This window comes from Nyctereutes procyonoides, unplaced genomic scaffold (assembly GCF_905146905.1).
Source record: "Nyctereutes procyonoides isolate TBG_1078 unplaced genomic scaffold, NYPRO_anot_genome, whole genome shotgun sequence".
Classification (NCBI taxonomy): Eukaryota; Metazoa; Chordata; class Mammalia; order Carnivora; family Canidae; genus Nyctereutes; species Nyctereutes procyonoides.
The window spans coordinates 54,840,826-54,867,615 of NW_026575133.1; the positions used below are offsets into that span (position 1 = coordinate 54,840,826).

General features: G+C 45.1%; 1 protein-coding gene across 1 annotated transcript; it reads right to left on the bottom strand.

Moving 5' to 3' along the window:
- Positions 1-680: 680 nt before the first annotated feature.
- On the bottom strand, positions 681-26,790 carry TRIM35 (tripartite motif containing 35). Its single transcript, XM_055346182.1, has 6 exons — positions 26,268-26,790; positions 12,264-12,359; positions 8,538-8,768; positions 5,335-5,357; positions 4,431-4,549; positions 681-3,123 (listed from the first exon to the last, which is right to left on the bottom strand). The coding sequence occupies exons 1-6, from the start codon at positions 26,700-26,702 to the stop codon at positions 2,546-2,548; spliced, it is 1,482 nt and encodes a 493-aa protein (XP_055202157.1). The 5' UTR covers positions 26,703-26,790; the 3' UTR covers positions 681-2,545.

Sequence of the window (26,790 nt, forward strand, 5' to 3'; positions counted from 1 at the left end):
AGACAAGTAACCCAGTCAAAAAAATGGGCAAAGGAGCTAAAGACAGTTCTCCTAAAAAGACATAAAAATGGTGAAGAAGCACATGAAAAGCTGCTCGACATCCTAGTCATCAGGGAAATGCAAATCAAAACCATAATGAGGTATCACTTCACCCCCATTAGGATGGCTAAGTTAAAAGAGAACAAGTGCTGACAAGGGTATGGAGTGAATGGAACCCTCATGCGCCTCTGAGAAGAATACAGAATGGCATAGCTCCTTTGAAAAATAGTCGGGCAGTTCCTCCAAAGGTTAATGAGAGTTCATGCATGATCCGGCAAATCCACTCACAGATATATACCCAAGAGAATGGAAAAACATATGTCCCCACAAAATATACATCCACACATTATTCATAATGGCAAAAAATAGAAACAATCTAAACATCCACTCGCTGAAGACCGGATAAAGAAAGTACAGAATATCCACACAACAGCATATTATCTGATCATAAAAAGGGAATAATGTCACATTCATGCTACAACATAGATGAGCTTATGCTCACAAGAACACTGAAAGGAAAAGGTCAAAAGGAAAAGTGATTTTAGCTCACATATCATTTTTATTTTTTAAAAAAGAGGCCTAGGCTATCCAAATGATCCTATTCAAAAACCCCTTTCCAATAACCTAAGTTGGAAATAAAAAACATTTTAAAAATTTATTGTAACTAACAAAATAATTTCAGGTCAAGATGATCATACAGATTATATTTGGTGAGCTAGATAAATAGAGAACGCACACTGGTGTCAGATGTGTTGACCACCAAAGTGCCTTGAGCTGCCACGTGCCTGGGTGCCTTCAGACAGGACCTGCAGATGCCCATGTGCCAATATTCCAATCCAGTCCCCTTTACCCAGTGGCATCTCCAACTGCGTCCCTCTCCATGGCCCCTCCCAATTGTACATGTCACGTTTATAACCACTTCATAGTTCTGAACTGTGCTTTTTTTAAAAAAATGTCCATTTCTGTGAACCTGGAGCAGAGGCAGGAGAATGTATATGAGCCCTCGGTCGGGAACATCCCCCTGGATTAGACCACCACCACCCCTAGAGGACAGTATTTCCTTTCACCCTGCTGTTTCCTGGGACAGGACAAGCTGACCATAAAGAACCCTCTGCAGGCATGTGTGGGGAAGAAAAGATGGAGGTGCAGGTCCATATGTAGGCAGGGCAGGGTGGGGGCAGAAGAAATTCGGATGAAAACACAAAAGGCAATAGAATGAGAATAAGCAAGTGGGGGCCAGCAAAGGCCAAGTGAGGTACACCTCCCGTCCTCCTCCCTCCAGGCACCCCCAGTTCCTACCTCCTGAGTGAAAAGGATCCCTCTCCTTTCTCATTATTTTGTAAGAATGAATCAGAGCTGTTTCTTCCACAGCAACTATAGGACATAATTTTCCAGTCCTCCTATCTCACTTATAGATGAAGAAATTGAGGTCCATAGAAAGAACAGGTCTAAACTGTGATTTTTAAAATTGTGTTTTCTAAGTGAAATAGTCCAAGAAATGTAAATAGATAAATCAGAGCTGACCTGATGGGAAGCTTTGCCTCTGCCAGCAGGCTCCAGAGGGCTCTGTGGAGTAGTTTTAAAATACTGGTATTAAGTGACAGAAAGTTGAGCCTGGGCCCTATCCCAAAGTCACAGCAACAGTTCTGTATGAACCAGAATGTTCTTATTTTCTGTATTTTTGATGCTCTGGCATCTGGGGTCTCAGTGACCACGAGGAAACTGATCCTCTCAGGACTAGCCAATTTCTGAGAAAGCAAACTCCCCTGGGAGCATGCCATGCCTTCCGTATGCAAACCAACGGACCCAGAGCTAAACCCCCAGTGGCTTCCTTTACCTGGCTCTCACATGCTGAGCCACGGTGCTCCTGCAGATCATCCTGTCCTGGCCATCCCTGACAACTGGGGGCAGCCCCTATGCTCCAGAGCTCACCAAAATGATTCAAACTAGCAGACCCCTAACCTGTCTACCCACAGCCCTGCCTCACCTGGTCCTGTCACTACAGTCTCCTACCTGTGCTTCCCCAACTCCCTCTGCCTCCTAAGGAGCCCTCTGTGCTTCCCCAGGCAGCTGCTCTTCATGATGCTCCCCATGGCATGGCGGTGCCCTCCTCCTGGGAACTGTAAATAACAAACTCTTTCCAACTGCAGCCTCTCTTGATCTGAGAGAAAATAAAACCTACATTTTAAAACAGGCCATTCTAGAAGCAAACTTTATCCCTAGAGATCTGGGAATTAGGATTTAGAAAATTCACATCCTGAAGGTGCCATGACTCTGGAAGTGAGGTATCTCCTGGATGATTTTCAAGTGCGAGTGAAGAAGGGATCAGAAATGAAGGAGGCGGCTCTCCTGGAGCCACAGGAAAAGGATAAGAGTGGTCAGCAGGAAGATCCTAGCAAAGAGGCAGATGGTTCAGAGGTTATTGAGGTAACATGACTTGAGGAAGGACAGAAAGCTGGACCATGACACAAGTCCCAGGCACTGTCCGGCAGGCCCCGGGCTGGCCTCAGCCATCCAGCTCCTCCTTGACTGTGATGCGCAGGGGGCAGATGCGCAAAGGCTCGGGGGGCCCGTCCCCCCGTGTACCCCCCAGGTAGAAGTAGGGCCGCACCTCCCCAAAGCGGGCGTGGAAGGTGTAGAGGTGGCAGTGGCTCTCGGCATCATAGAAGGACAGCTCGCCCTCTTCACACTCCAGCTCCACGCGCAGGCGGCGAGGGATGGCCGGGACCAGAGGCGATGTGGCTGGGTCCGAGGTCACGCAGTGGTCCCCCTCCACCCCCTGCGTGCGGCACACGTACCAGAAGCCTGAGCGGGTGTCGTGGTAGCAGCTGTGCGAGTGGCCCTCGGCACTGGCGTCCTGGCGCAGCCGAACCACGCCCACCCGCCAGCTGGGCAGCCCCCCCAGGTCCACCTCCCAGGTATGGGAGCCCTGAGAGAAGACTCGGGAGCCCAGCAGGCAGGGCGCTGAGGAGAAGCGCTCCGGGTTCTCCACCTGCACTCGGTAGCCGTGGTTGGTGACACTGGTGAGGTCATCAGACACAGAGAGCCAGCCGGCTGCTGTATTGGGATCGAAGCTGAAAGGCACTGCAAGCAGAGGCAAGAAGTGGGGGAATATCAGCAAACCTCACATGCCGCCCTTCTGTCAAGCCAGCTGATGCCTCCATCCCTCCAAAGCGACTGACCAGGTCCCACCTGGGCTCGGGGGGCAGAGGGAGCTGTTCAGGGCAGAGGGGATGTGTTACTGGCTGAACCGTGTCCCACCAAAAAGATGTTGACATCATAACTGCCAGGACCTCAGAAGGCAGGCTTATTTGGGAACAGGGTCATGGCAGATGTGCTTAAGATGAGATCAGACCTTAAACCAGTATGACTGTTGTCTTTTAGCAAAAAAAGGACAAGAGACACAGACGCGGGATGGGGGAAGGCCAGTTGATGACAGGGGCCGACATCACAGGGCTCCAGCTGCCCACCAAGGACTGCCGGCAAACATCGGAGCTTGCAAGTGGCAGAAAGATCTCCCCAGATGATTCAGAGGGAGCGTGGCCCTGCTGACACCTTCATTTTAGACTTCTAGCCTCTGGAACTGTGAGCAAGTAGATCTGTCATGTGAAGACATCCAGTCCCAATCTGCAGTCCTTTGTTACAGCAGCTATGGGAAACCATAGACACGGGGGTCCCGGATGCTCACATAACTGACGAGTTAGAGAAACACGTGACATTCCTCTGGGTCACTGCCCTTCTCCTCTTCTTAAAACCATAATGTCTCAGTCAGCTTGGGTTGCTACATAAAAATACCACAGACCAAGTGGCTTAAACAGATGTGTCTTTCTCATAATTTTAGAGACTGAAGTCTGAGACTGGGGTGCAGTGCCACTGGGCTTTGGTGAAGCCACTTCCTGGCTTACAGATGGCTGCCACAGGAGGGAGACAGGACGAGGAAGCCAGATCTCGGGTGCCTCTTCTTATAAAGCCACTCATCCCATCATAAGGCTCCACACTCAGGACCTCATGTAACCCAAATCATCTGCCAAAGGTCCCACCTCCAAGTGCTATCACATCAGAGGTCAGGGCTTCCACATATGAATTTAAGGGCACATAAACACTCAAATAGGTCATTTCGTTACCTACGCAATACAGTTCTGCAAAGAGAGGGCAGCCAGTTCCTCTTTCTGCAGAGGTGGCTGAGTGTCAGGACCCAAGAGGAAGGAGTTTTGCCAAGAGAGGTTTAAGCGGTGGGGCAAGGGGTGTGGAGGGCACCAAGGGACCTGTCTGACAGAGGCTGGGGAAGGTCCAACAGGGTGGGAAGCTGGAAGAGATGAAGTCAGCTGGCTCTCTGCCTGGCATGAAGTGCCTCCCCTTCCTGGAACCTCTGCCCACACCCCCCCACTCACCAGATTCTACAGACGTGACCATCTTCCTCCAGACGCGGTACTGTAGGGAGTCTAGATACTTGCAGATGTCAATGAGCATGCCAGGCTGGATGGGCTCGGGCTCCATGGTACAGAAGAGGCTGGGAAAGGAGAAGTGGGCCTGGTGGGCAGGGCCAAAGCTGTGCATCCTGGCCTAACTGGGTCAGCTGAGAACAGCCAACAGGACTTATTTCTGACCACCCTATGCATCCCTGATGATCAGCCAGTGGCCAAGTAGGCTGCTCCAAGCTCCTTGGCATCCAGTACACAGACTCCACCTGCCCCAGCGGGGATAAATATAAATAGGAGGTTCTCAGACACAGTCCCCATCCTTGTGGGCAGAAATCACACTTATACATCTGCTCATGGGATGTCTGAGTCAGAAGGGTCTTCTAGTCCCAATTCTCAAGGTTTCATTGGCCTTGGCCTGAAATACTTCCAGTGACAGGAAATTCACTATTCCCCTAAGCATTCTCTTCCCCCATCCTTGTGCAGCTCTGACTGGGATATAGTTCATCACTGTGAACCAAAAGACATCAACACAAACCAGTGTGCCCTGAGACTCTCAGAGGGAGATGTTAACCAAGAAACAAGCCTCAATGATAGGAGGACCCACTGAGAAATACAGGCTGTGTGCAGGATGACATATCCCTTCCCTGCACAGTGCATGATCATTTTCTACACACAGGAAAACAATACTGCACCAGTGCCAATCGAAGTGTCATGCCTTAAAAGAAGGCTCTCTCTACCTGGCCAGCCCCTGCCACTCCCTCTGTATGACACCCAGCTGGCATCATTACCTGTCTGGCCCTGGAGCCACTGCAGCTGGCACCCCTGCTATTTCTGCCTGCTTTTCCCCTCCCCTCCACCAGCCTCGGCAACTTACCGGCGTTTTCGGTTTTTGTGTTTCTAAAAGAGAAAGAGAAAAAAAAAAAAAAACCAGACATAGACACAAGAAAAAACAAACAAAAAAAAAAAATAAAAAGCATGTAAGCTTCTGATCTCAAAAGGAGGCCTACATCCCATGTTCATGGATCAGAAGACTTAATATTGCTAAGATGGCAATACTCCCCAAAGTGACCTGCAAATTCAACAAAATTCCCATCAAAATTCTAGCTGGCTTCTTTGCAGACACTGACAAGTTGATCCGAAAATTCATATGGAAATTCAAGGGACCCAGAATAGTCAAAACAATTCTGGGCAAGAACAAAGTTGATGGTTCCCATTTCCCAATTCCAAAACGTATTAAAAACAACAGTAGTCAAGATAGTGTGGTACTAGCATAAAGACAGACATAGATCAATGGACACAGAAGGTCAAGAAGTAAACCCTCATATTTACTGTCAATTAGTTTTCTACAGGGTGCCAAAACCATTCATTCGATGGAGAAAGAATAGTCTTCAGTAAATGGTGCTGGGACAACTGGATATCCACATGCAGAAGAATAAACAAGGATTTCCACCTTACACTAGATACAAAAATTTTAAAAATTAATTCAAAACTTTAAACAAGGAGCTAAGCCTATAAAATGCATGACCTTGGATTAGACTATGGTTTCTTAGATATGACACCAAAAGCACAAGCAGGAAATAAAATGCAGATAAACTAGACTCCATCAATGTGAAAAGCTTCCATACTTCAAAGGAAGTTACCCAAAAAGTGAACAAATAACCCACAGAATGGGAGAAACTATCAATAAGTCATATATCTGATAAAAGTTTAATATGCTTAATATAGAAAAACTCTTATAATTCAACAACAAAAAGACAAGCAACCCAATTTAAAAAATGGACGCAGGACTTGAATGCACAGGTCCCCAAAGATATATAGATGGCCTGAAACGATGCTCACATCATTAGCCATCAGAGAAATGCAAATTAAGGTCACAATGAGAGACCATTTCACACCCTTGCAACGGCTATTAGAAGAAAAATAAAAAAAGGTCAGTGTTGGCAAAGATGTGGAGAAATTAGTCTTCACATACAGTTGATGAGAATACAAAGTCCATGTAGTTGCCTGGAAAGCAGTCTGGCAGCTCTTCAAATAGTTAAGTTACAAGTTACCATATGATTCCGTACGTCTATTCCTAGGCACATAACCAAGAGAAATGAAAACGTAAGTCTAGGGGATCCCTGGGTGGCTCAGCGGTTTAGTGCCTGCCTTTGGTCCTGGAGTCCCAGGATCCAGTCTCGTGTCGGGCTCCCGGCATGGAGCCTGCCTCTCCCTCTGCCTGTGTCTCTGCCTCTCTCTCTCTCTCTCTCTATCATAAAGAAATGAATGAATGAATGAATGAATGAATGAATAAATAAATAAATAAATAATCTTTAAAAAAAAGAAAGAAAACGTAAGTCTATACAAAAATGTGCTCATGAATATTTCCAGTCATGTCATTCATAATAGCTTAAAAGCAGAAGCCACCCCAATGTCTGTCAACTGAAGAATGGACACATAAAATGCAGTATATCCACACAATGCAATATTATTCGGCCATCTCCTGATGCATCCTGCCACAGGATGTGGAGTGAAAGAAGCCAGTCACAAGAGGCTACATATTATACGACTCCATTTATCGAAATCATTTATGCAAGTGTCCAGACCAGGCAAATCTTTAGTGTTTGCTGAGGGCTGCTGGTAGGGGCTGGGGTGGTGATAGCTAGAGGGTGTGAGGTTTTTTGTTTCTGCAGCTGATGGTGGTAATGGCTATACATCTCTGTGAACAGAGTAAAAAGCACCGAATTGTACATTTTAAAGGAGTAAATTATATAGTACGTGAATTCTATCTCAATAAAGCTGTTACATTAAAAAAAAAAATTTCTGAAAGCACACTGGGTACTGGACCAAGAAGACACTCCCAATATCCTAAACAGAAACAGCAAGGAATCTAGTTTTTAGAACCTACCAAATGATTTTGTCATCAGGGGCATTTTGGGGACAGGAGACATCATCGTTCAAAGCCCTGTATCAGGCAGAGAACCCGCAACAGTCCCTAGCTAGCATGTGACACCTGGCCTCAATGGAGGACATACCTGTCCCTTCTCAACCCACTCTCCAAAGTCTCGCCTTTCCAGACAGTTCGGCTGTTCTAAGTAGAGGAGACAGCTTGCTACCCTGACTGATTTCCAGCTACAGAAACATCTCCATAAAGACCCAGTGATTCATGGGGGGGGGGGGGGGGGGGCAGGAGGTGGGGGGGTATGTGAAAAAAAATTTTTTTAAATGAACTAAATATATATTTTTTAATGAGACAATGGAGTCATCCTCTTAAGGAAGCAATAGAGAATACCGAAACATCCTATTTACATTTAAAAATTAAAATTAATTGTATGATTTTAGAATATTCCATTTTGTTTTCTTTATAAAATCCTATAATCCCCATCTAATCATGAGAAAAACATCAGACAAATCCAGAGTGGAAAAACACTACAGGCTATCTGGCCAGCACACCTCAGGACTGCCAAGGTCATGAGAAACAGAGAAAGAATAAGAAACTGTCACAGACCAGAGGAGACTGAGAGACGGGACAACTAAATGCAATGTGGGTCCCTGGATTGGATCCTGGAGCAGAAAGGGGATATTAATGCAAAAATTGGTGAACTCCAAATAAGTCTAGAGTTGAGTTAATTATAATGCACCAAGGTCAAGTTTCTACAGGCAAATGTGCCACAAGGCAATATAAGGTGTTAACAATGGGAGAAACCAGGAGGAGGAGCATACGGGGCACCCAGTACCACCTTTGCAACTTTTCCACCTTGTTTAAAAGGTACTCCATTGTATTAAGGAGAAGAGAGAGAAGAAATGAAAGGAGAGAGAGAGAGCAAGAGTGTAAGGGAGAAAGGAAGAGGGAGAAGGAAAAGAGAGCGAAGTAGAGAGAAGTGAAGAAGCCCTCAGGAACTCCGCTCTGATGAAAATCCCAGAGAAAAAAACCCTCTTGGATTTTCATCCATCACCTCTCCTGACAAGCAGAGCACCTCCTCTGGGGGCTCCTGTGGCCCAGCACCCCAACACTAAGGGAAGACTGGGTGGGCCTGGTCTCCACCGGCTCCTGAACACCTGCTCCCTGTCCCTGAAGCCAGACGGTGAGCCCCTCACCATGAGAAAAGAAACATCATCCTCCTTCATCTCCACCTGCAGCCGCTCAATCTCACGGGCCAGAGCTTCCGTGTCTTCTGCCAGCTGCTTCATCTTCTCCTCCACCAGACGCTGCTTCTGCCTCGCCTCCTCGGCCATGGCGTCCAGAATGGCTTGCTCTTCTACTCTCAGGAACTCACGAAGTTTGTCAAACTCCTGCCGGATTCGCCCTTCCAGCCAGGCGGCTTCCACCTACAACATAGGCCAGGACAGAGCCACGGAGGGTCAGGTTCGGAGGGAATCTCGTAGGCAGCACTTGACCTCAGAACTCTCAGGTTTCTAACAAAAGAGCTCCATTTTTAAAAAGAAACCGTGGGTAGAACCACAATAGATAAAATATGCAGTGTACTAGCACAAATTTGTAAGTTTAAATCACACAGCGTAATGAGGTCGTCTTGATAAATTAAAAAATGAGATCAAATCTGCTTATAGAGAGCACCTGTCATCTGGATCTTTCTCAATACCATGTTCTGTTCTGTATCTTGGTTCAGTGCACAAGAGCAAGGGAAATCCTGAATCACAGAAATGAGCTGTTGCAAATGACGACTTTTAAAAATTATTTGCCTTCTGACCTTAGGACTTCAAATCCGACTGATCCAGAGGCTTACCAAAAGAGGACTAGGAAGTATTTATTTTAAAACTAAAGCATTCACAATATATCATAACTACAAAAGGCTTTTAAAAAGTTAAAACAGGGGCACCTGGGGGGCTCAGTCAGTTAAGGGTCTGCCTTCAGCTCAAGTCATGATCCCAAGGTGCTGGGATCGAGCCCCACATCGGGCTCCCTGCTCAGTGGGGAATCTGCTTCTCCTTCTCCCTACTTGTGCTTATCACTCATTCTCTCTCTCTCAAATTTTTTTAAAAAGGTTTTAAAAAAAAGTTAAAACAAAACCATAAATACACTCAAAGAAAAAGCAGAGAAATAGTTCTTGTCTTGGAATGAGACCTTTTGTAATAAAAAAAAACAAGAAGCCTCAGAGAAAAATGAGACCATTGAACAGACATAAAAAGAAGTTTTGAACTGCAGGAGTCTATTAATAAATTTAAATACATAAATACAATTTCAAGAAGACCACTGGGAAAACAACTCAAAATTCGTGTTATAACAATTATTCTTACATACAAAGCACTCTTATGAATCCACTAGGAGAAAAGGCAAATATTCCAAGAAAAAAAGCATGCGAGTTGGCATTCACAGAAGAAACACAAATGGCTTTATATTTGTAAAAAAGTGTATAAACTAACAGTCAAAGAACTACAAATGAGAAGGGATGGATGGCACTGTTGAAACGTCAGGCCTAAAAGACTGATCGTTCATGGTGGGAAAGACAATAAAATCTGGGATGATCTTTGTCCCACAGGAAGATAAAAAACAGCAGGCAGGAAAACCCTGCCAGTGCAAAAGTTAAGTCCAATCATCCTTCCTGCTGGCAATAAAGGAGTAAGCTTTGGGGTACCTGGGTGGCTCAGTGGATGAATGTCTGCCTCCAGCTCAGGTCATAATCCCTGGGTCCTGGGATCGAGTCCCACATCGGACTCCCAGCAGGGAGCCTGCTTCTCCCTCTGCCTGTGTCTCTGCCTCTCTGTATCTCTCATGAATAAATAAATAAATAAATAAATAAATAAATAAATAAATAAACAAACAAATAAATACATACATACATACATACAATCTTTAAAAAATAAATAAATAAAGGGGTAAGCCTCAAAGCTTACTCACTTCCCTCATCTACCTGCACTGATTGGATCTAGGGGAGAAGCATGAGCACATGGGAATCCTGGAATCTTTACACCAGGCACATCAGAGGGCTACAGTGCTTGGGACAGGCAGACAGGTGCTATCAACTGGACATACGGACATGACCCAGGCACTGCCACTGCAGTCCCGCACAAGGCCAGCCAGGTGAACGGGGCTGGCCACAAAAGGAACTCAAGTGACAGAAGTGAAGCGCCATGATTCCATGGTGCCTGCAGGGAAAGAAACAACATGTGCTCTGGCCACGACAGGCCAGTCACTTCATGTCTGGACTAGAAGCTCAACATGTGCTATGGCTCTGACAAGATGACAAAATGATTCATTGGAGAAGTGAAAAAACGCCTCTCAAATCAGTTTTTTGGTCTGTAAGACATGAGAAATGGCAAAGGACATGCATTAACCTCAAGGGAACATTTAAAAACTTCCTAATAAGGGATCGCCACCCAGGGATCCTTTGCCTGCCTTTGGCCCAGGGTGCGATCCTGGAGACCCGGGATTGAATCCCACGTCGGGCTCCCGGTGCATGGAGCCTGCTTCTCCCTCTGCCTATGTCTCTGCCTCTCTCTCTCTCTCTCTGTGACTATCATAAATAAATAAAAATTAAAAAATAAATAAATAAATAAAAACTTCCCAATAAGACAGAATTGTCTTTTTTTTTTTTTTTTTTTTAATAGATGAGGGGGTTAGCTTGGAGTGGGTAATGAATGGATGTGCCTGGAAAACAAGGCTTAGGTTTGAAAGTAGCTCTGCTTTGCAATTTCTGCCCTGGCCATCCCAACATTTCACACTGGCACAGGTGGGTCTTAGCTGAGCAGTACTTAGTAGCAGTAGTCACCCAGGGAGTCACAGAGCAAAGCCAGCACAACCGTCAGAAACCCAGCTGCCAATCCACACAAGACTCAGAGGAAGAGACCACACCAAGGTATAAACAATGAGAGTGGGGGGAAAAAGGGAAGTCCATTCATTCATTCAATTTACAAACATTTATTGATCACCTATCATGTACCAAGAACTCTCAGATACTAGTGTAGCCTGCTTTCATTATATTCTACTGGGAGTAAATTAAAAAATAAATAACAAAAAGTTAATTTCAAGTAATGAAGTATTCTGAAGACACCAAAATGGGTGATACAAGAGCAAGTAACGTGGAGGACTACTTGGGTAAGATGATCAGGGAATGCTTCTCCAAAGGGATGTCTGAGCTGAGATCTTAAGGACAAGCTGCTTCTTATGGGAGATCCAGGGAGAAGAGACTTAGTTCATCTGAGGGAAAGGAAGAAGGCCAACGTGGCTGGAACCAAGCATCGGAGGAGACGAAGCCGAGGCGCAGGTAGGGGTTGGATGAGGGCCTTGGAGGCCATGGTGAGGAGTCTGGATTATGAGGGTGATGAAGCCACTGGACAGTTTTAAGCAGAGGACTGATGCAATCAAAGCATTTTTCTAAAAGATCAGTCTTCTCTGTGGAGATCGACTGCAGAACAAGAGTGGAAGCCTGGGGCCCAAGTAGGAGACCAGGTGAGAAACAATGGAGACATGGCCAAGATGGTGGGTGGTGATGGAAACAGAGCACTGTTGGGTGGACATGATGCATTTCGTAGTTAGAGAGGCCAGGACTGCTGATGGAGTGGACCCGGGGAATAAGAGGGAAAGCAGCCTGAGCAGCTGGATAGATGGTCAAGTGCAGCACGTCCTGAAGTTATTCTGAAACCATAGTGCAGATGGCTTAAGTAACTTTTCAAGGCGCTGCCAGGGCTGCTGGTATGGCCATGCCCAGCTATACAGAGAGGCCATAGTGTGGCAGTGACCTAGGATGTGACTATATGCTAGCCCCCACGGTTAGGGAAGGCTGAATCTGTGTCAACACCCACAGCCAGGGCCAGCCCACCCCGGCCTCCCCCACCACCATCTCCCCGCCCAGCTGGAGTACTCACCTGATTGTGCTTGGCAATGGCCTCGTAGGAGCGCCTCATGGCCCAGAAGGCCTTGGCTTTCTCCCGCAGTGCGTGCTCCATGTTCCTGCACTTGGCCTGCCGTGAGGAACAAGGAGGAGGAACATCAGAGCTGGAGACCAGGCAGGGGGAGGGCATACTCCATTTGCAACTGGAGTCTCACTTCACTGTGGGTACAACTCAACCACATTTACTCAACCGGTCTGTCCATACATTGTAGCACATAGCCCTGGCTTTGAATCTGGTTGTTAGTCTAAAGCCCTCTCAGACACCTTCTAAACGACCCCTTTGTTTTTTATACCTGGTACAGATGGAGAGACAGGGCCGAGGAAGTAAATGATCTGTTCCCTCTCAAGTTGGGCACAGTATGGCAGAGATCATCCCACTCAGGCCTAAAGCTGGTCCAGGCCGTCCATGAACCCCTGAGCTGTGTGTCAACTATATAAACAATGCACGCACAGGTTCCCTTTATGCCTTTCTAAATTGGACCGGCCTGCAGTCAGTAATGAACAGGTCTGATTATAGGGCGATCCAGTTATTTCTATAGGGCCTTATTTAAATGACATGTCTCCCACATCACCACCTTACTGCAATATTCCAATAGTGCATGGGCTATGCAAAATACTTTAATCGCTGCTTTAATCAAATACTTTTGGCTTCATAGTTTTGTTTTGTTTTGTTTTTTAAACTTTACCATTATTGCTCTGATCTCCTTGGACTCCTTGAAGAACCATTACCAGGTTTAGCTTGGACTCCTACCTTTTGTGTTCAAGGCCTATCCACTTCTCTCCATCTTTATCCTTTTCTCTCCTCATTCTGAGAAAGCCTACCAAGTGTGTCTTTGGAAAAATAGTAACAATTCTAATGGTGTTAATTATAAATGACTAGCATTTATTGAGCATTTACTATTTGCCAGGGAATGTGCTACTTATTTTACAAATTATGTCACTTCATTGTCACTTTATCCCTATTAGGTAAGTAATATCATTAACTTCATTTTATACATTAAAAAACAACCACAACAACAAAACCAAAAACACACAAAAAGGAAGTGGCTAGCCCAAGAGCCCACTGCTAGTATGTGGCAGGACAAGGATATGAACTTAGACAATGATGGTAGGCAGCCCCTAAGATGGCCCCTGGGGATCCCTCCCTCCTATCAGATAGCGAAGTTTATTGCTTTAAGATTCCAAATTTGAGGGCAATTTGTTATGCAGCAATACATAATGCAGATCTGTCCTGAAAAGCCTCATCCCTACCTGGACCTGATTCAAATGATGAGATTTAGGAGCTGATGCTATAGTGGGGTAAGACATTTGGGGATCTTGGGAGGGGGTGAATGTACTCAGCATGCTGGGGGGACAGGAACCACTGGGGAACAGATGGCAAGCTTGAAGGAGGCAGCCTCTAAAATGGCCCCAGTGATCCCCACCTCTGGGGGTTCATGCCCTGGTGGAATCCGCTCCCCGTGGACTGGACCTGATGACTTGCTTCTATCCAGCAGAATGTGGCAAGAGCAAAGGGATATCACCTCTCAGGTGAGGTGCCTAAAAGCCGGTGCACGCCCCTGCTGGCCTTCCCTGCTTGCCCACTTCGATGGAAGCCAGATGCCACACTGGGATCCAGCCTATGGAGGGATGGCCTCCAACCAGCAGCCCATGAGGACTGTCATCCTGCCAGCAGCCACACGAGGGAGGGAGCTCGAGTGGCGATCTTGATCCCCTTGAACCTTCAAATAAGACAGCAGCATTGGGGGAGATGTGAGGCAGACACGCCCGGTTAAGTCATGCTCCGAGTCCTGACCTATAGGAACCGTGAAATAATAGATATTTCTTGTTTTAAACCACGACTTTCGGAGGTGATCTGTCATGTGGCAGTAACTAGGCTGTTTGCCTGCTCCAGACTATTAACTGCTGTACTCCAGAAAATGACGACTGATTTCATTTTCCTGCAGGTTTTCTCTTCTAATCATTTTGGCTATTTTTATGATCTTGAGAACAGATTTTTTGTTTTGTTTTGTTTTCCGTAGAATAGTATCTCTAAGGTGCCTCCTCAATAGCAAAATAAAATCAGTATGACTATCTCACAAGACCAGAGAAATCTCATCCTCAATGTTTTGTGGGATGAGATGTTTTGTTACAAAGTCATACAAGAAAGTCCAAAACAATCCTGTGATTTGCCAAATAAGCATGGATGAGAGGAGTGAAGCCGCTGCCCTCACACATTACTCAGGGGTGTGCAGCCCAGCCCAGCCTTCTGCCTTCAACCTTGGGTGTTACAGGTGGACGAAGATGGGAGGCGGGGTCAATAGGCCCTGTCCTTTCCCAAACTCCTGAAGCACTTGGAGAGTTCTGGTGTCCTACAGCAAAGACCAACCCCAAAATGAGGTGTGAGTTGATGAGATCCACCAATGATTCTATTAGTGACAAGCAGTCATTACTGTGCATGCACTATGCATTACGTACTAAAGTAAGTACTTAACAGATATCACATTATTCAATTCTTACATTCTTGTAAGGCAGGCACTACACTCCTCTTTGACAGAGAGAAAATAAGGCCCAGAGGAGTTGAGTAACTTGCCAAAATTATACAGTTAGACTTCAGCAGACCCAGGATTTGTATTCAGAACTGTCCAACAATAAAGGCCATGTTCTTTTTTTTAAAATGTATTTTTTATTGGTGTTCAATTTGTCAACATACAGAATAGCACCCAGTGCTCATCCCATCAAGTGCCCACCTCAGTGCCCACCATCCAGTCACCCCCACCCCCCCCGCCCACCTCCCCTTCCACCACCCCTAGTTCGTTTCCCAGAGTTAGGCGTCTTTCATGTTCTGTCTCCCTTTCTGATATTTCCCACTCATTTTTTCTCCTTTCTCCTTTATTCCCTTTCACTATTTTTTATATTCCCCAAATGAATGAGACCATATTATGTTTGTTCTTCTCCTATTGACTTATTTCACTCAGCATAATACCCTCCAGTTCCACCCACATCGAAGCTAATGGTGGGTATTTGTCATTTCTAATGGCTGAGTAATATTCCATTGTATACATAAACCACGTCTTTATCCATTCATCTTTCAATGGACACTGAGGCTCCTTCCACAGTTTGGCTATTGTGGACATTGCTGCTAGAAACATCGGGGTGCAGGTGTCCTGGTGTTTCATTGCATCTGTATCTTTGGGGTAAATCCCAGCAGTGCAATTGCTGGGTCGTAGGGCAGATCTATTTTAACTCTGAGGAACCTCCACACAGTTTTCTTTTTTTTTTTTTAATTCGGTTCAACTTTTTTTTTTAAGATTCTATTTATTTATTCATGAAAGACACAGAGAGAGAAAGAGGCAGAGACACAGGCAGAGGGAGAAGCAGGCTCCATGCAAGGAGCCCGATGTGGGACTTGATCCCCGGACTCCAGGATCACACCCTGGGCCAAAGGCAGGCACTAAACCATTGAGCCACCCAGGGATTCCCATCCACACAGTTTTCCAGAGTGGCTGCACCAGTTGACATTCCCACCAACAGTGCAAGAGGGTTCCCCTTTCTCCACATCCTCTCCAACATTTGTGGTTACCTGCTTGTTAATTTTCCCCATTCTCACTGGTGTGAGGTGGTATCTCATTGTGGTTTTGATTTGTATTTCCCTGATGGCAAGTGATGCGGAGCATTTTCTCATGTGGTTGTTGGCCATGTCTATGTCTTCCTCTGTGAGATTTCTGTTCGTGTCTTTTGCCCATTTCATGATTGGATTGTTTGTTTCTTTGCTCTTGAGTTTAATAAGTTCTTTATAGATCTTGGAAACTAGCCCTTTATCTGATACGTCATTTGCAAATATCTTCTCCCATTCTGCAGGTTGTCTTTTAGTTTTGTTGACTGTATCTAAAGGCCATGTTCTTAGCCACACTACATATCCTATCTCAGGGAGCTATTACTATGTTTGTCTGCCTGCCTTTTATGTTTCTGAATGTGTCATCTTATTCCTGAATTTGTTGTCAGTTTTCTTTAGTTCTAGAAAATCAGTTTACAATATATTCTGTCAATACTTTGCCCAATTCCTTCAATAACCTAGCATGTTCATGAATTTTCCTCCCATAAATGGCAAACTAACACATTTTAAAAACTAATGGATATTTCGGGCATCTGGGTGGTTCCATTGGTTAAGCATCCAACTCCTGATTTTTGGCTCAGGTCATGATCTCATAGTCCTGAGATGGAGATCCTTGTCAGGCTCTCAGCTCAGCAGGGAATCTGCTTGAGTTTTTCTCTCTCTCCTTCTGCCTCTCCTCAGGCTTGTGTGTGCATGCACTCTCTCTCTCTCAAAATAATTAAAATCTTAAAAAACAAAAACTAATGGATATTCCAAAACTGGAAACCAAATGCCCATCAACAAGAGATGGATGAATAAATTATGGTATATTCATATAACAGTGAACTACTCTGCAATAAAAAAGGAACTGCTGACACATGTAACATGAGTACACCTGTGTGTGTGTATAAATTTTGATGGAAAGAAACCAAATACAAAAGAATAGATATGTATGTGTCATTCTATTTATGTGAAGCTCAAGAACAGGCAGCATGAATATTTTCTGACAAAAATCAGAAGGTGGTTGCTTCCTGGTGGACTGACTGGGAAGAGGAGAGCTCTCCAAGGTGACAGAAATGTTCTATAGTTCCTTTGGGGTGGCAAGTATAGGGTGTGGGTGACACTCAGAACTCCTCAAACTCAATAGTTAAGATCTATGCATTTTATTAATATAAATTATACTTCAAAATTTTAGAAGCCTCTAAAATGAAAACTTCAGCAGTTTTAGCCTTTTCTAATCATTTACCAAGAGCGTTCCTTCCTCCGTGAAATCCCTTCAATTTCTCTCGGGTTTAATGAGTTGCTTTTTACCTTTTAATCTCTTTTTGTTGGCAAATTTGCTTTGGCATAAAACATAAATGTGCCTTAAATACACAGAAATGTATCTTACGTAGTTATAAACTGAACACCTCTGTAACCACACCCAGGATGTGTCCCTTCTCAATCTTATTCCCTTTTTCCTTTTGAAGGAAGCAAAGATCCTAATTTGTATAACATTTCCTTGCTTTTCTTTATAGTTCTATCACCCATGTATGCATCCCTCATCTAAATAGTATACTTTAGTTTTGCCTGGTTTTGAACTTTATATTAATGGAGCCATTCGGTATGCATTCTTTTGTGTGCTGTTTCCTTTTACCTTAATATTAAGGTTTGTAGGATTTAAATGTTATTGTATGTAAGTTTACTATTCATTGTTGAATTGTAGTCCGCACACCACAATCACTTCCCTATTCTGGTGTTCATGGACAGTTGGGTCATTTACAATCTTCAAGTAATATAAATAGCATGAACCTTCTTATAGACATCTCCTGGCACACGTGTACACTTGTCTCTGTGCAAAATATTTCTGGGGGCAGGAATGGGCCACAGGTGTATTTTCAACTTCAGTATATCATGACAGACTGTTATCGAAAGCATTTGAAGCAGTTTATACCACATAAGCGATGTTAAGAAAAAATGTTTATTCACCACTTGTATCTTTATTTTTAAATACCTGTTCAAATCTTTTGATCATTTTTCAATGGATGTGCCTGCCATTTTCCTACAGGTTTGTAGGAATTCATTATAAATGTGCAATGTATGTCTTTCATGGGTTATAAGTATAAGTATGTTCTATTGTATCGCTTATATTTAATTTCAATATGGTCAAATTTATCAGTCTTATCCTTTAGAATTAGGGCTCCTTGGTTTTGTTTTAAAAATACCCCCTCCCCTCCCAAACTGCTAAAAGAAACCCAAAAAACAAAACAAAACAAAAAAACCCTCTATATCCTAGGATCAAAAAGATAATCTCCTATATTATTTATTTTAAGCTCTATGGCTTTCCTTTCTCACTTAGGTCCTGCATGGATAACCTGGAGTTTATCCTGTGAGTGGTGTGAGCTGGGAGCTCCCTGCCTCACAACCATTATTTGGAGTACTAACATTCCCCACTAACATACAGGCCATCTCAACCATCTATCAAACAGATCTATTTCCAGTTCTCTAGTTTGTTTCCCTGGCCCAACTGTTTGTTTGTCCTCTGCCAACATCACAGAGCCTTAATTTCTGTGGCTGTTAGAATAAACGAAGAGCTAAATGTCTCCAAAGAATGTTTTGGCATTCATTGGTCCTTTGAATTTTCATACAAATATTAGAATCAGTTTGCCAAATTCCATGAAATATCACATTGGAATTTTGATTTGCATAGTACTGACTCTACAGATCAGTTTGGAGAAAACTGACATCTTTAAATAGTGAGTCTTCTCATCTATGAACATAGTATATCTTGCCACTTACTGTTTGATGTCTCTCAATGAAATTATATATTTTTCTCTGCCAGATAGTTGCACTGTTACATTCATTGTTAGATACCCAATTTTTATACTATTGTAAATGTTTTTTTAATTTTTGCTACTAATAACAAAGACAGTCAATTTTGGTTGTGTAAACAGCATTCTTCTAAACTCAGCTACATCCATAATTTATCTGTAATATCTTTTTGTTTTCTCTGCAACATAAATTTCTATGCAGATATATGCAATCATATTATTTGTGTATCACACCAAGGTAGTTTCCCTCTTTCCTAACCTTATACCTTTTACTTATGATTCCTGACTTACTTAATTAGCTAGGATCTTTAGTACGAAACTAAATACATTAGGCCATAATGGGCATTTCTGTTTTTTTTCTTGAACCCAATGAGAAAACTTTCAATTTTTTTTTTAAGGATTTTATTTACTTATTTATTCATGAGAGACACAGAGAGGGAGGGAGAGGCAGAGACACAGGCAGAGGGAGAAGCAGGCTCCATGCAGGAAGCCCGATATGGGACTCGATCCCAGGTCTCCAGGATCAGGCCCTGGGCTGAAGGCGGCACTAAACCGCTAATCACCGGGGCTGCCTGAAAACTTTCAATGTTTTACCATGAAATATGGTATCTGCTGTTGTTTTTCAGTAGGTATCCTTAATCAGATTAGTGTAGTTTCCTTCTTTTCTAGTTTGCTAATTTTTTAAATCGTATACTGAATTTCAACAAATGTATTTTCATCTTCTATTGTCACATATTTAAATATGTGATATTAAATATTTAAATATGGTTAAATATTACCATATTTAAGTAGCACAGAACTGGGTTGTTTTCCTATATGGCAACTTTTGTCATTCAACTGGAATATTCAACATAATTACTCAATACATTTGCTTTTAAACCTACCAACTTGTTCTGTGCTATTCGACCCACTTGTTCAGTTCTTCCTTTCCCTTTTGGGTATTTATTATGCATGTTTTATTCCACCTTTTCCCTTCCCATGCATTTAGTGATTAATCTAGGAAATACTGCACATGAAAAGTGTAAATTCAAATGAATCTAAACAATACACTTTTCATGTTTGCTTTAGATATTCTGATTTTAAACATACTGGTAACCACTTGGACGGACCATTCAGGGACTGCATGTAGTCCAGAGTGCCCTCAATGAGCAGAAGCTGCTGGCTGACTAGAGGGAGCTCTGGTGTGAAGCCTGTCAGGACAAATATGGATCATCACTGCCCTGGATGGAGCGAAATGGCCCATGACACATGTGGAGCATCACCCAGACCCCAAGCCCAAAACACCAAATGAGCTCTGATTTTAGTTTCAAATTACCACACTCAGGATTACTTATTTATAAACATGCAAAACAGAGAGTTTTTATTTACACTAAAGGATTCTGAATGTGATTATATAGTCTACATTGTTTATTTTTAAAAATTACAATTTGATTCCTTAAGCAAAATTTTCCAATAGTATATTTAAATACCCTAAGGATTTTACAAAATTGTTTTATCCAAAATGTCCATTAACACAAGTGCTACGTGGTATAACAGAAAATGAGACAAGTGTAGATAAGAAAAATAATAAATATTATCTCCCAAGATTGTCATAGCACCCCTGTGGTACCTATCAAAGTGCTAGTCATGTCTGTAGTCAGGGCTGTCCAGCCCAAGACAGGTTTTCTGTCCTCCAAGGCCCTACTACGTATGCTGTCACTTCTGACCAATTCCCGTCTGCACCACCACCCGACTATCTCAACAAGGCCTTGAAAATTCAGCTCAGGCTCTTTTCACTTCCTCCAGAAAGGCATTTTTATCTCCCCAGTAGAGGTCAGGTGCATCCCAAAGGCTCTCACGGTTCTTAGGTACACCTCTATCGTCCCACTTAGTACCCTAGGTAATCAACTCACTTTCCAGGAAAGGCTTCAGGCTTCCAAGAAAGGGTAAGTCCTCTGGGCCAGCAGAATGGTGCCCAATGAACCTTTGCAGAAAGAAAGGACGCTTGCCCTGCAAGGGTAGAAAATGTCCTATCCATGCTTCTCCCCAGGTCTCAGCAGAGCAGATGCTCAACTACCTAGCCACCCAATCAAGAAGTACATCAAACGCCTGTGTTGTTTCCCCTATACCACACTGCCTCCTGGACTCAAAGTTAGGAGACCTGATTTATACCTTTGTCTTTGTTGTTAACCACTGGTGAGAACTCTGGCAAAAGCTTGCTCTCTCACTGGCTCGCAGTCAGGCTCCATACCTTAAAAACGAAGTTATGAAAGGTTCTACAGACTCTTAAACTTCGCTGTAAAGATGAAGAATGCAGTTTTCTGTTCATGCTACCTAAGCCCATCACCAGGGTTTCCAGGATCTGCCTCTAACCATTTTTCCTACCTATTTCAAACATTTGTTTTCAGGCAAATTGACACAGCAGTGAAGAGCTCTGGCACTTGGCCTCCCAAGTTCAAATCCCCACTCCTCTGTTTAGTAGCATGTGATTCTGAGCAAATTCCTTCCTCATGTGGGCAAGAGAGATGAGACTACCTAGCATGCAGGATTGCTGTGAGGTTCCCACTGGTCCATCCACATAAAGTGCTTAAAGAGCACATCAGGCATGTTTTGGTTCTCACTACTATTAAATGCCACTTAGTGGTGGGTAATTTCTCTCTCCTACTGGTTATTCTCCAGTTTTCTTAAATGGATAGCATAAATGCATCCAAGACAACTTGATCTAGCCCAGGTCCCTTTCTTATCCAACTCCAAACCAGTCTCCTGTTCTCGCTTTCCTCCTTGGGGTTCAGGCCTCCTCCTGAAGCAGGGGTCCAACACGATGCCTAGTGCCGGGGTCCCCTAACTCAGGAACCTCAGTGAGCAGTGTTCAATAAGTTCCCACCCCTGCCCCCTGGGCACATGCCTTATTAAGCAGGCAGTAAATGTCTTCCACACAACCTGGATGTAGTAGTACCCAGAACATAAGCAGGGGGATCCAGATGGGAGTGAGTTTGGGGGAAAGAAATGTCAGGGAGGTAGGGAGGAAAAACTTAAGGAAAACATGGAATATTCCTGAGGTAAGATTCAGCCAGACTGATTTTAAGAAGGGAACCTCAGATGGGGAATGGATTGGGGTTGGGCAGAGATTGGCTCTCAAGTCACTCCACGTGAGGAAGGGGGGTCTGGACAAGGCAGTTCAAGGCCTGGGATTTGGCAGGGGTTCCAGGCAGCCTTGTCTTCAAGATGCAAGGCAGAGCAAACGCCAGACTGGGAGTCAGGAAATACAAGTTCTGATCCTGGATGTACCCTTCCCATTCCCCACCACCGCCATGAACTGCTGTATTTCTCCAAGTTTCTGCCTTCTCACTAGTGAAATGGAATCATCTCCCCACAGTGCTCCATGGCTCCAGGCTTATGTATTCGGGAATCTCCAAGTTTTCCAAGGAAGTTCTCAATTAGCGTTTTCATTCAATAACAACAACAACCAAAAAAAAAAAAAAAACCCGAAACTAAGGTAAACCATTTTCGCATCACCTTGTAAACAGTGCTGACACACGCTTTCAGTTCCTCCAACTCTGGTGCCAGCATTTGTATTTGTTAACAACTTCTTTGACACCAATCTATACTACTTTCATTGTCTTGGTCTAATAAGCAAAGAATGGAAATTCACTTAATGTGTGAAGGAGGTGCTAGATCTAAATGAAGGCCAAGTGTATCACAGGAAAAGTTTTGGATGTTTAATGAGGGAAATTTAGGCTGCCAAATCAAATAATCACTTAGAAGACAGTAAAGGAGTCTCACAACTATTGCCAGACAAGCCTCATAGCCACCAAGAGCAATGCTTTCATTTAAGCAAAATAAAGTCTTGTGATGAGTACTTTAGACCTGAATTGATTTTAGTTTTGTTTGTGCTTAATCTCAACTTTTGTTGTTGCCTCTGTGTGCATCGAGAGGCATTTAAACTAGTTTAGTATTTATATGTACGGAATATGTTTTAAGACGCGGCGTTGGAACAGGTTTTCCTTTAAGAAGAATGGGTACATTATTCAAGGTTGAGAAACATGTGCTAGAAGATGTCCCTTCAAGCTCCAACATGCATTCCAGCGCTCTGGTTCAACCACTTTGTGCTCTGGTTTGGATATCTCAGCAGGTCCTTCCCATCAGTACTTAGGACAAAATCTCAGATCTTTAACATGGCCTGATGCCCCTTGGGATCTGTCCTGGACACTCTCATTCCTTATCCAGACGTCTCTGGACTACTGCATACCCTGCCCTTGGCCCTGCGCCCGCTGCTTGCTGCCCCTCCCTTAGCCAACTCCTCCTGAGCCTTCTGGTCTCTGAAAATCACTTCCCACCAGACAAGAGTGGGCTTTCTTGTTACAGCAGTCTATAAACTCCTATACTGTCCTTCACAAGATGTTGGTCTGAAATTGTAAAACTAGTGGGATTATTATTTAGTGATGCCTATCTGACTCAAAGAAGCCAGGGGCTTCTCTACGGAACTTACAGTGCCACACACACACAGTAGGATAGTGGTTCCTATCCATTCAGGCCTCTTCAAAACCCACACATCATCAGTTGCCCTCACAGCTACCAGAACGGAGAGCCAGGAGGGAAGGTTTTAACTGGGGACCAGAGAAGTTTCTTTCCAAGTCCATGACCAGAGTAGGGGCTGAACGAGGCCCCAAGGAACTCTGTTGTACTCGCTCTGTGACTCTGGACAAGTTACTTAACCTGAGACATAGGGTCACTGTCTGTAAAATGGGGGAAGTAGTACCTACCTGTAGCAAGCTGAATAAAGATGTTCACACCCTAAAAGTTAGAACCTGTGACTGTATTATTTATATGACAAAAAGGGACTTTATAGATGTGATTACATTATGGATTTTAAGATGATTATCCTGGATTGTCTAGGTGAGCTCAATGTCATCAGAGGGTCCTTATAAGAATAAGTCAGTAGAGTCAGTCAGAGAAGGCAATGGACAACAGAAACAGAAGTTGGAATGATGTGCTTTAAAGACAAGAGGAAGGAGCTTCTAAAAGCTGGATAAAGCCTAGTCTCCAAAAGGCACATAGCCCTGCCAACACCTTGATTTTAGAACTTCTAACCTCACCTCCAGAACTATGAGAAAATATGTCTGTGCCATGTCAAATTGACATGTTTGTGGCAATTTATGACAACAGCAACAAGAAACTAATATGCAACCACATCGGGTTTTTGTGAGGATTAAGTTTGTTGATGGGTAAACACTCAAAAGCACCTGGCACACAGTAAGTGCTCGAAAAGTGCTGGATAGTACAATTACTCTTGCTGGCTAGTATGATGCCTCTTTTTGTCAAATTCCTCACATGATTGCCAAACTGATCTTTCTAAAGCATGTCTCCTCACAAAGTCCCTATTTAAAAGCTTTTAGGGCCCCCCCACGGCACAGGACGGAAGCCCCTCCAGCCTCGTCTCACCTCTCCAGCCTTCTCATACTGCTCTGTGCCCAGTCACGCAGAACTACAACTTGTCCATATACTGTCTGACGTCCCCTGCTATCCTATAAGCTCCACAGAGTGAGGGCTCCGTCTTACTTCAGCAGCCTCAGCGCCCCTAATAGGTCCCAGAACACAACATAGTGCATAGTTGTCTAACATGCTGAATGAGTTGCACCCTGCATCAGGCTGAGCACACTTAGCTTGCATTCTCCTTCAATCTTTTAGGACTAGACTCCCTGCCTCCTTGCATGTCGCCCTGGGTGCCCATCAATCTGACGGCATCATAACCCTCCTTAAAAACCCTCCTACTGGGGATCCCTGGGTGGCTCAGTGGTTTAGCACCTGCCTTCAGCCCAGGGCATGATCCTGGAGTCCTGGGATCGAGTCCCACATCAGGTTTCCTGCATGGAGCCTGCTTCTCCCTCTGCCTGTGTCTCTGCCTCTCTCTCTCTCTTTCTCTGTGTCTCTCATGAATGAATGAATGAATAAATAAATAAGGTTTAAAAGAAAAAAAAAATCTCCTACTGCTCCCTACTTTAGAATAAAGCCTGAGTCCCAGGCCTCATGGCTTCTTCTGCATTTCCAAATTCTTAGTGCCTAGAAAAGCAAGCCTCCCAGCTTCTGGACCTTTCACATGCTGCCGCCTCTGCCTGAAATACCCTCCCTCAACCTCTTCACCTGGCTAACACATCCTCATCCCTCAGGCCTCTGCCTGAAGTTCCTTGAAGGTATGAATTGTTGTTTATCTCATGCCTTGCAGTATCCCTGGGACCTAGCAGCACAAGGCATCTGCTGAAGGAACATGAAGTTGTCATTAGACCATATGTGCTTCCTGACACCTGACTCGCTGATCTTAAATCCTGGATTAGCCAGGCCTGGGGGTTCTGCCTTAGTGCTCTTGGCCTTGACCCCTGCCCATCGTCCTGATCTGTACCTGTGCCAGCCCCATGGTGATTAGTCATGACTTGATCCATGGTGCACCCCCCTACCTCGGTCCCCGCCCCCAGAATGCCCAGCACTTACTTTAGCTGTCCCAAATCAGGACCTGGCACTTCTGCCAGTGGGAATGGGGAAAAACATTGTTGTGGACCACTGTTAAACAAATAAGGCAACAGGAGTTATAGGGTTATCCCTTTGGCAAGCTACTGTAGTAATCAAACATGCATACTGGTGGCATTCCCCTTCACCTGAACTCTGTCAAGATGTCCATGAAACTCTAACTTTAGATATTTCTTAAGAAAGGCATTAAAAAAAAATATGTCTGGAGACTAGGCATTAAGGGTTCTTGCAGTGCCTCCTTTTCAATACACTCACCTTCCTACCAGCTGACCGGCGGGTCTGACCCAAGCATTAGTAGGTGAGGAAATAAATTAATGTTTCACACTCCATGCAATTTTTTAAAATAAAACAATCCATAAATAAAAAATAACAGAAAATGCCAGAGTACAATAGACATTTTCACAGAATTTTTGTTTCCACTGATACTTACATTTGGGTGTTCTGGATCACAACGGGAAAAAAAAAACATATGGTCTAAAGTCAAAATTTTTGAAAACTCCCAACTTGGCAAATCCTTATTTTCTGATCCCTTTTCCTTCGTATACCAAAGTATTCTCCACGTTACTTTGCCCTGTAAGTTGCTCAATCATAGCCACAGGGGCTATAGACATCGGGGCGCTGGGAGTGACTCAGAATAAACCAGCTGGCCAAGGCCAAGAGCCTCTCCACTCCTGCACAATACGTAGGGCCGGCTTGGGGAGCTACGTGACCTCTTCTGGGGAGATCTTGAGGCTCCGCATCCCTGGCCAGGTCTGGGATTCCCACACCGCTAAATGTGCGAAGCTCCAAGATTCTCGGGCGTGGCCCACACCTGCCCCCTCAAGCCGGCCGTGTCGCACCCTCTGGCATTAAGGGCATTAAGGGTGCGCGGTCTCAGCCCTTCAGAAGCGGGTGGGGCCGTCTTGGGAGCATCGGTAACCCGTTTCCACACTTCCTGCTTACGTTCCTTCTTCCCCCACCCCAAGCCCCCTGGGCCGACCCCTCTGCGGGGCGCTGAGCGTCCTGGCCGCGGGCGGGGGTCAGCGCGCGGAGTTCCAGGGCGGCCCCGGCTGCCACGTGCGCGCTCGGCCACCTCCCGCGCTGCCGCTCTTACCCGAAAGTCGTGGGCAGTGTCTTTCACCGGCTGCACGCGGTGCCCCTGATGCCGGGGGTCGGCCTGGCACGAGCAGCACAGCAGCTCCTTGTCGTCGAGGCAGAAGAGGCTGAACGGGCCGCGGTGCGGGCGGCAGAGGCGAGGGGAGCGGGGGCCCGCCCAGCGCGCGCCCTCGGCCTCCTCGCGCAGCAGCTTCTCCACCAGGTTGTTGAGGGTGTGGTTGGTGCGCAGGTCGGCGAGGGCCGCGCGGTCCTTGCACACCGGGCAGGTGGGCGCCACCTGCACCTCCCAGCAGCGGGTCACGCACCCGCGGCAGAAGTTGTGGCCGCAGCGCAGAGTCACGGCGTCGCGGAAGGGGTCGTAGCAGACGGCGCAGAGCAGCTCCTCCTTGAAGGAGCGGGAAGGCCCGGGGGACACGGCGGGGCCCAGCTCCATCGCTGCGGTCCCCGGTTCCCAAGCCCGCAACTTTCGCTCCGGCCCCTCCCACCCGCCTGGAAGCTCCGGGACCCCGCGGTTAAGCGGA

Bases quoted from the DNA above. Each gene is read 5' to 3' on its own strand.
- TRIM35 (XM_055346182.1), bottom strand. From the start codon at position 26,702: ATGGAGCTGGGCCCCGCCGTGTCCCCCGGGCCTTCCCGCTCCTTCAAG. The intron at 12,360-26,267 runs GTAAGAGCGGCA...TCCTCACGGCAG, and splicing joins ACACTGCCCACGACTTTCGG to GCCAAGTGCAGGAACATGGA. The intron at 4,550-5,334 runs GTAAGTTGCCGA...CTCCTTTCCCAG, and splicing joins CACAAAAACCGAAAACGCCG to CCTCTTCTGTACCATGGAGC.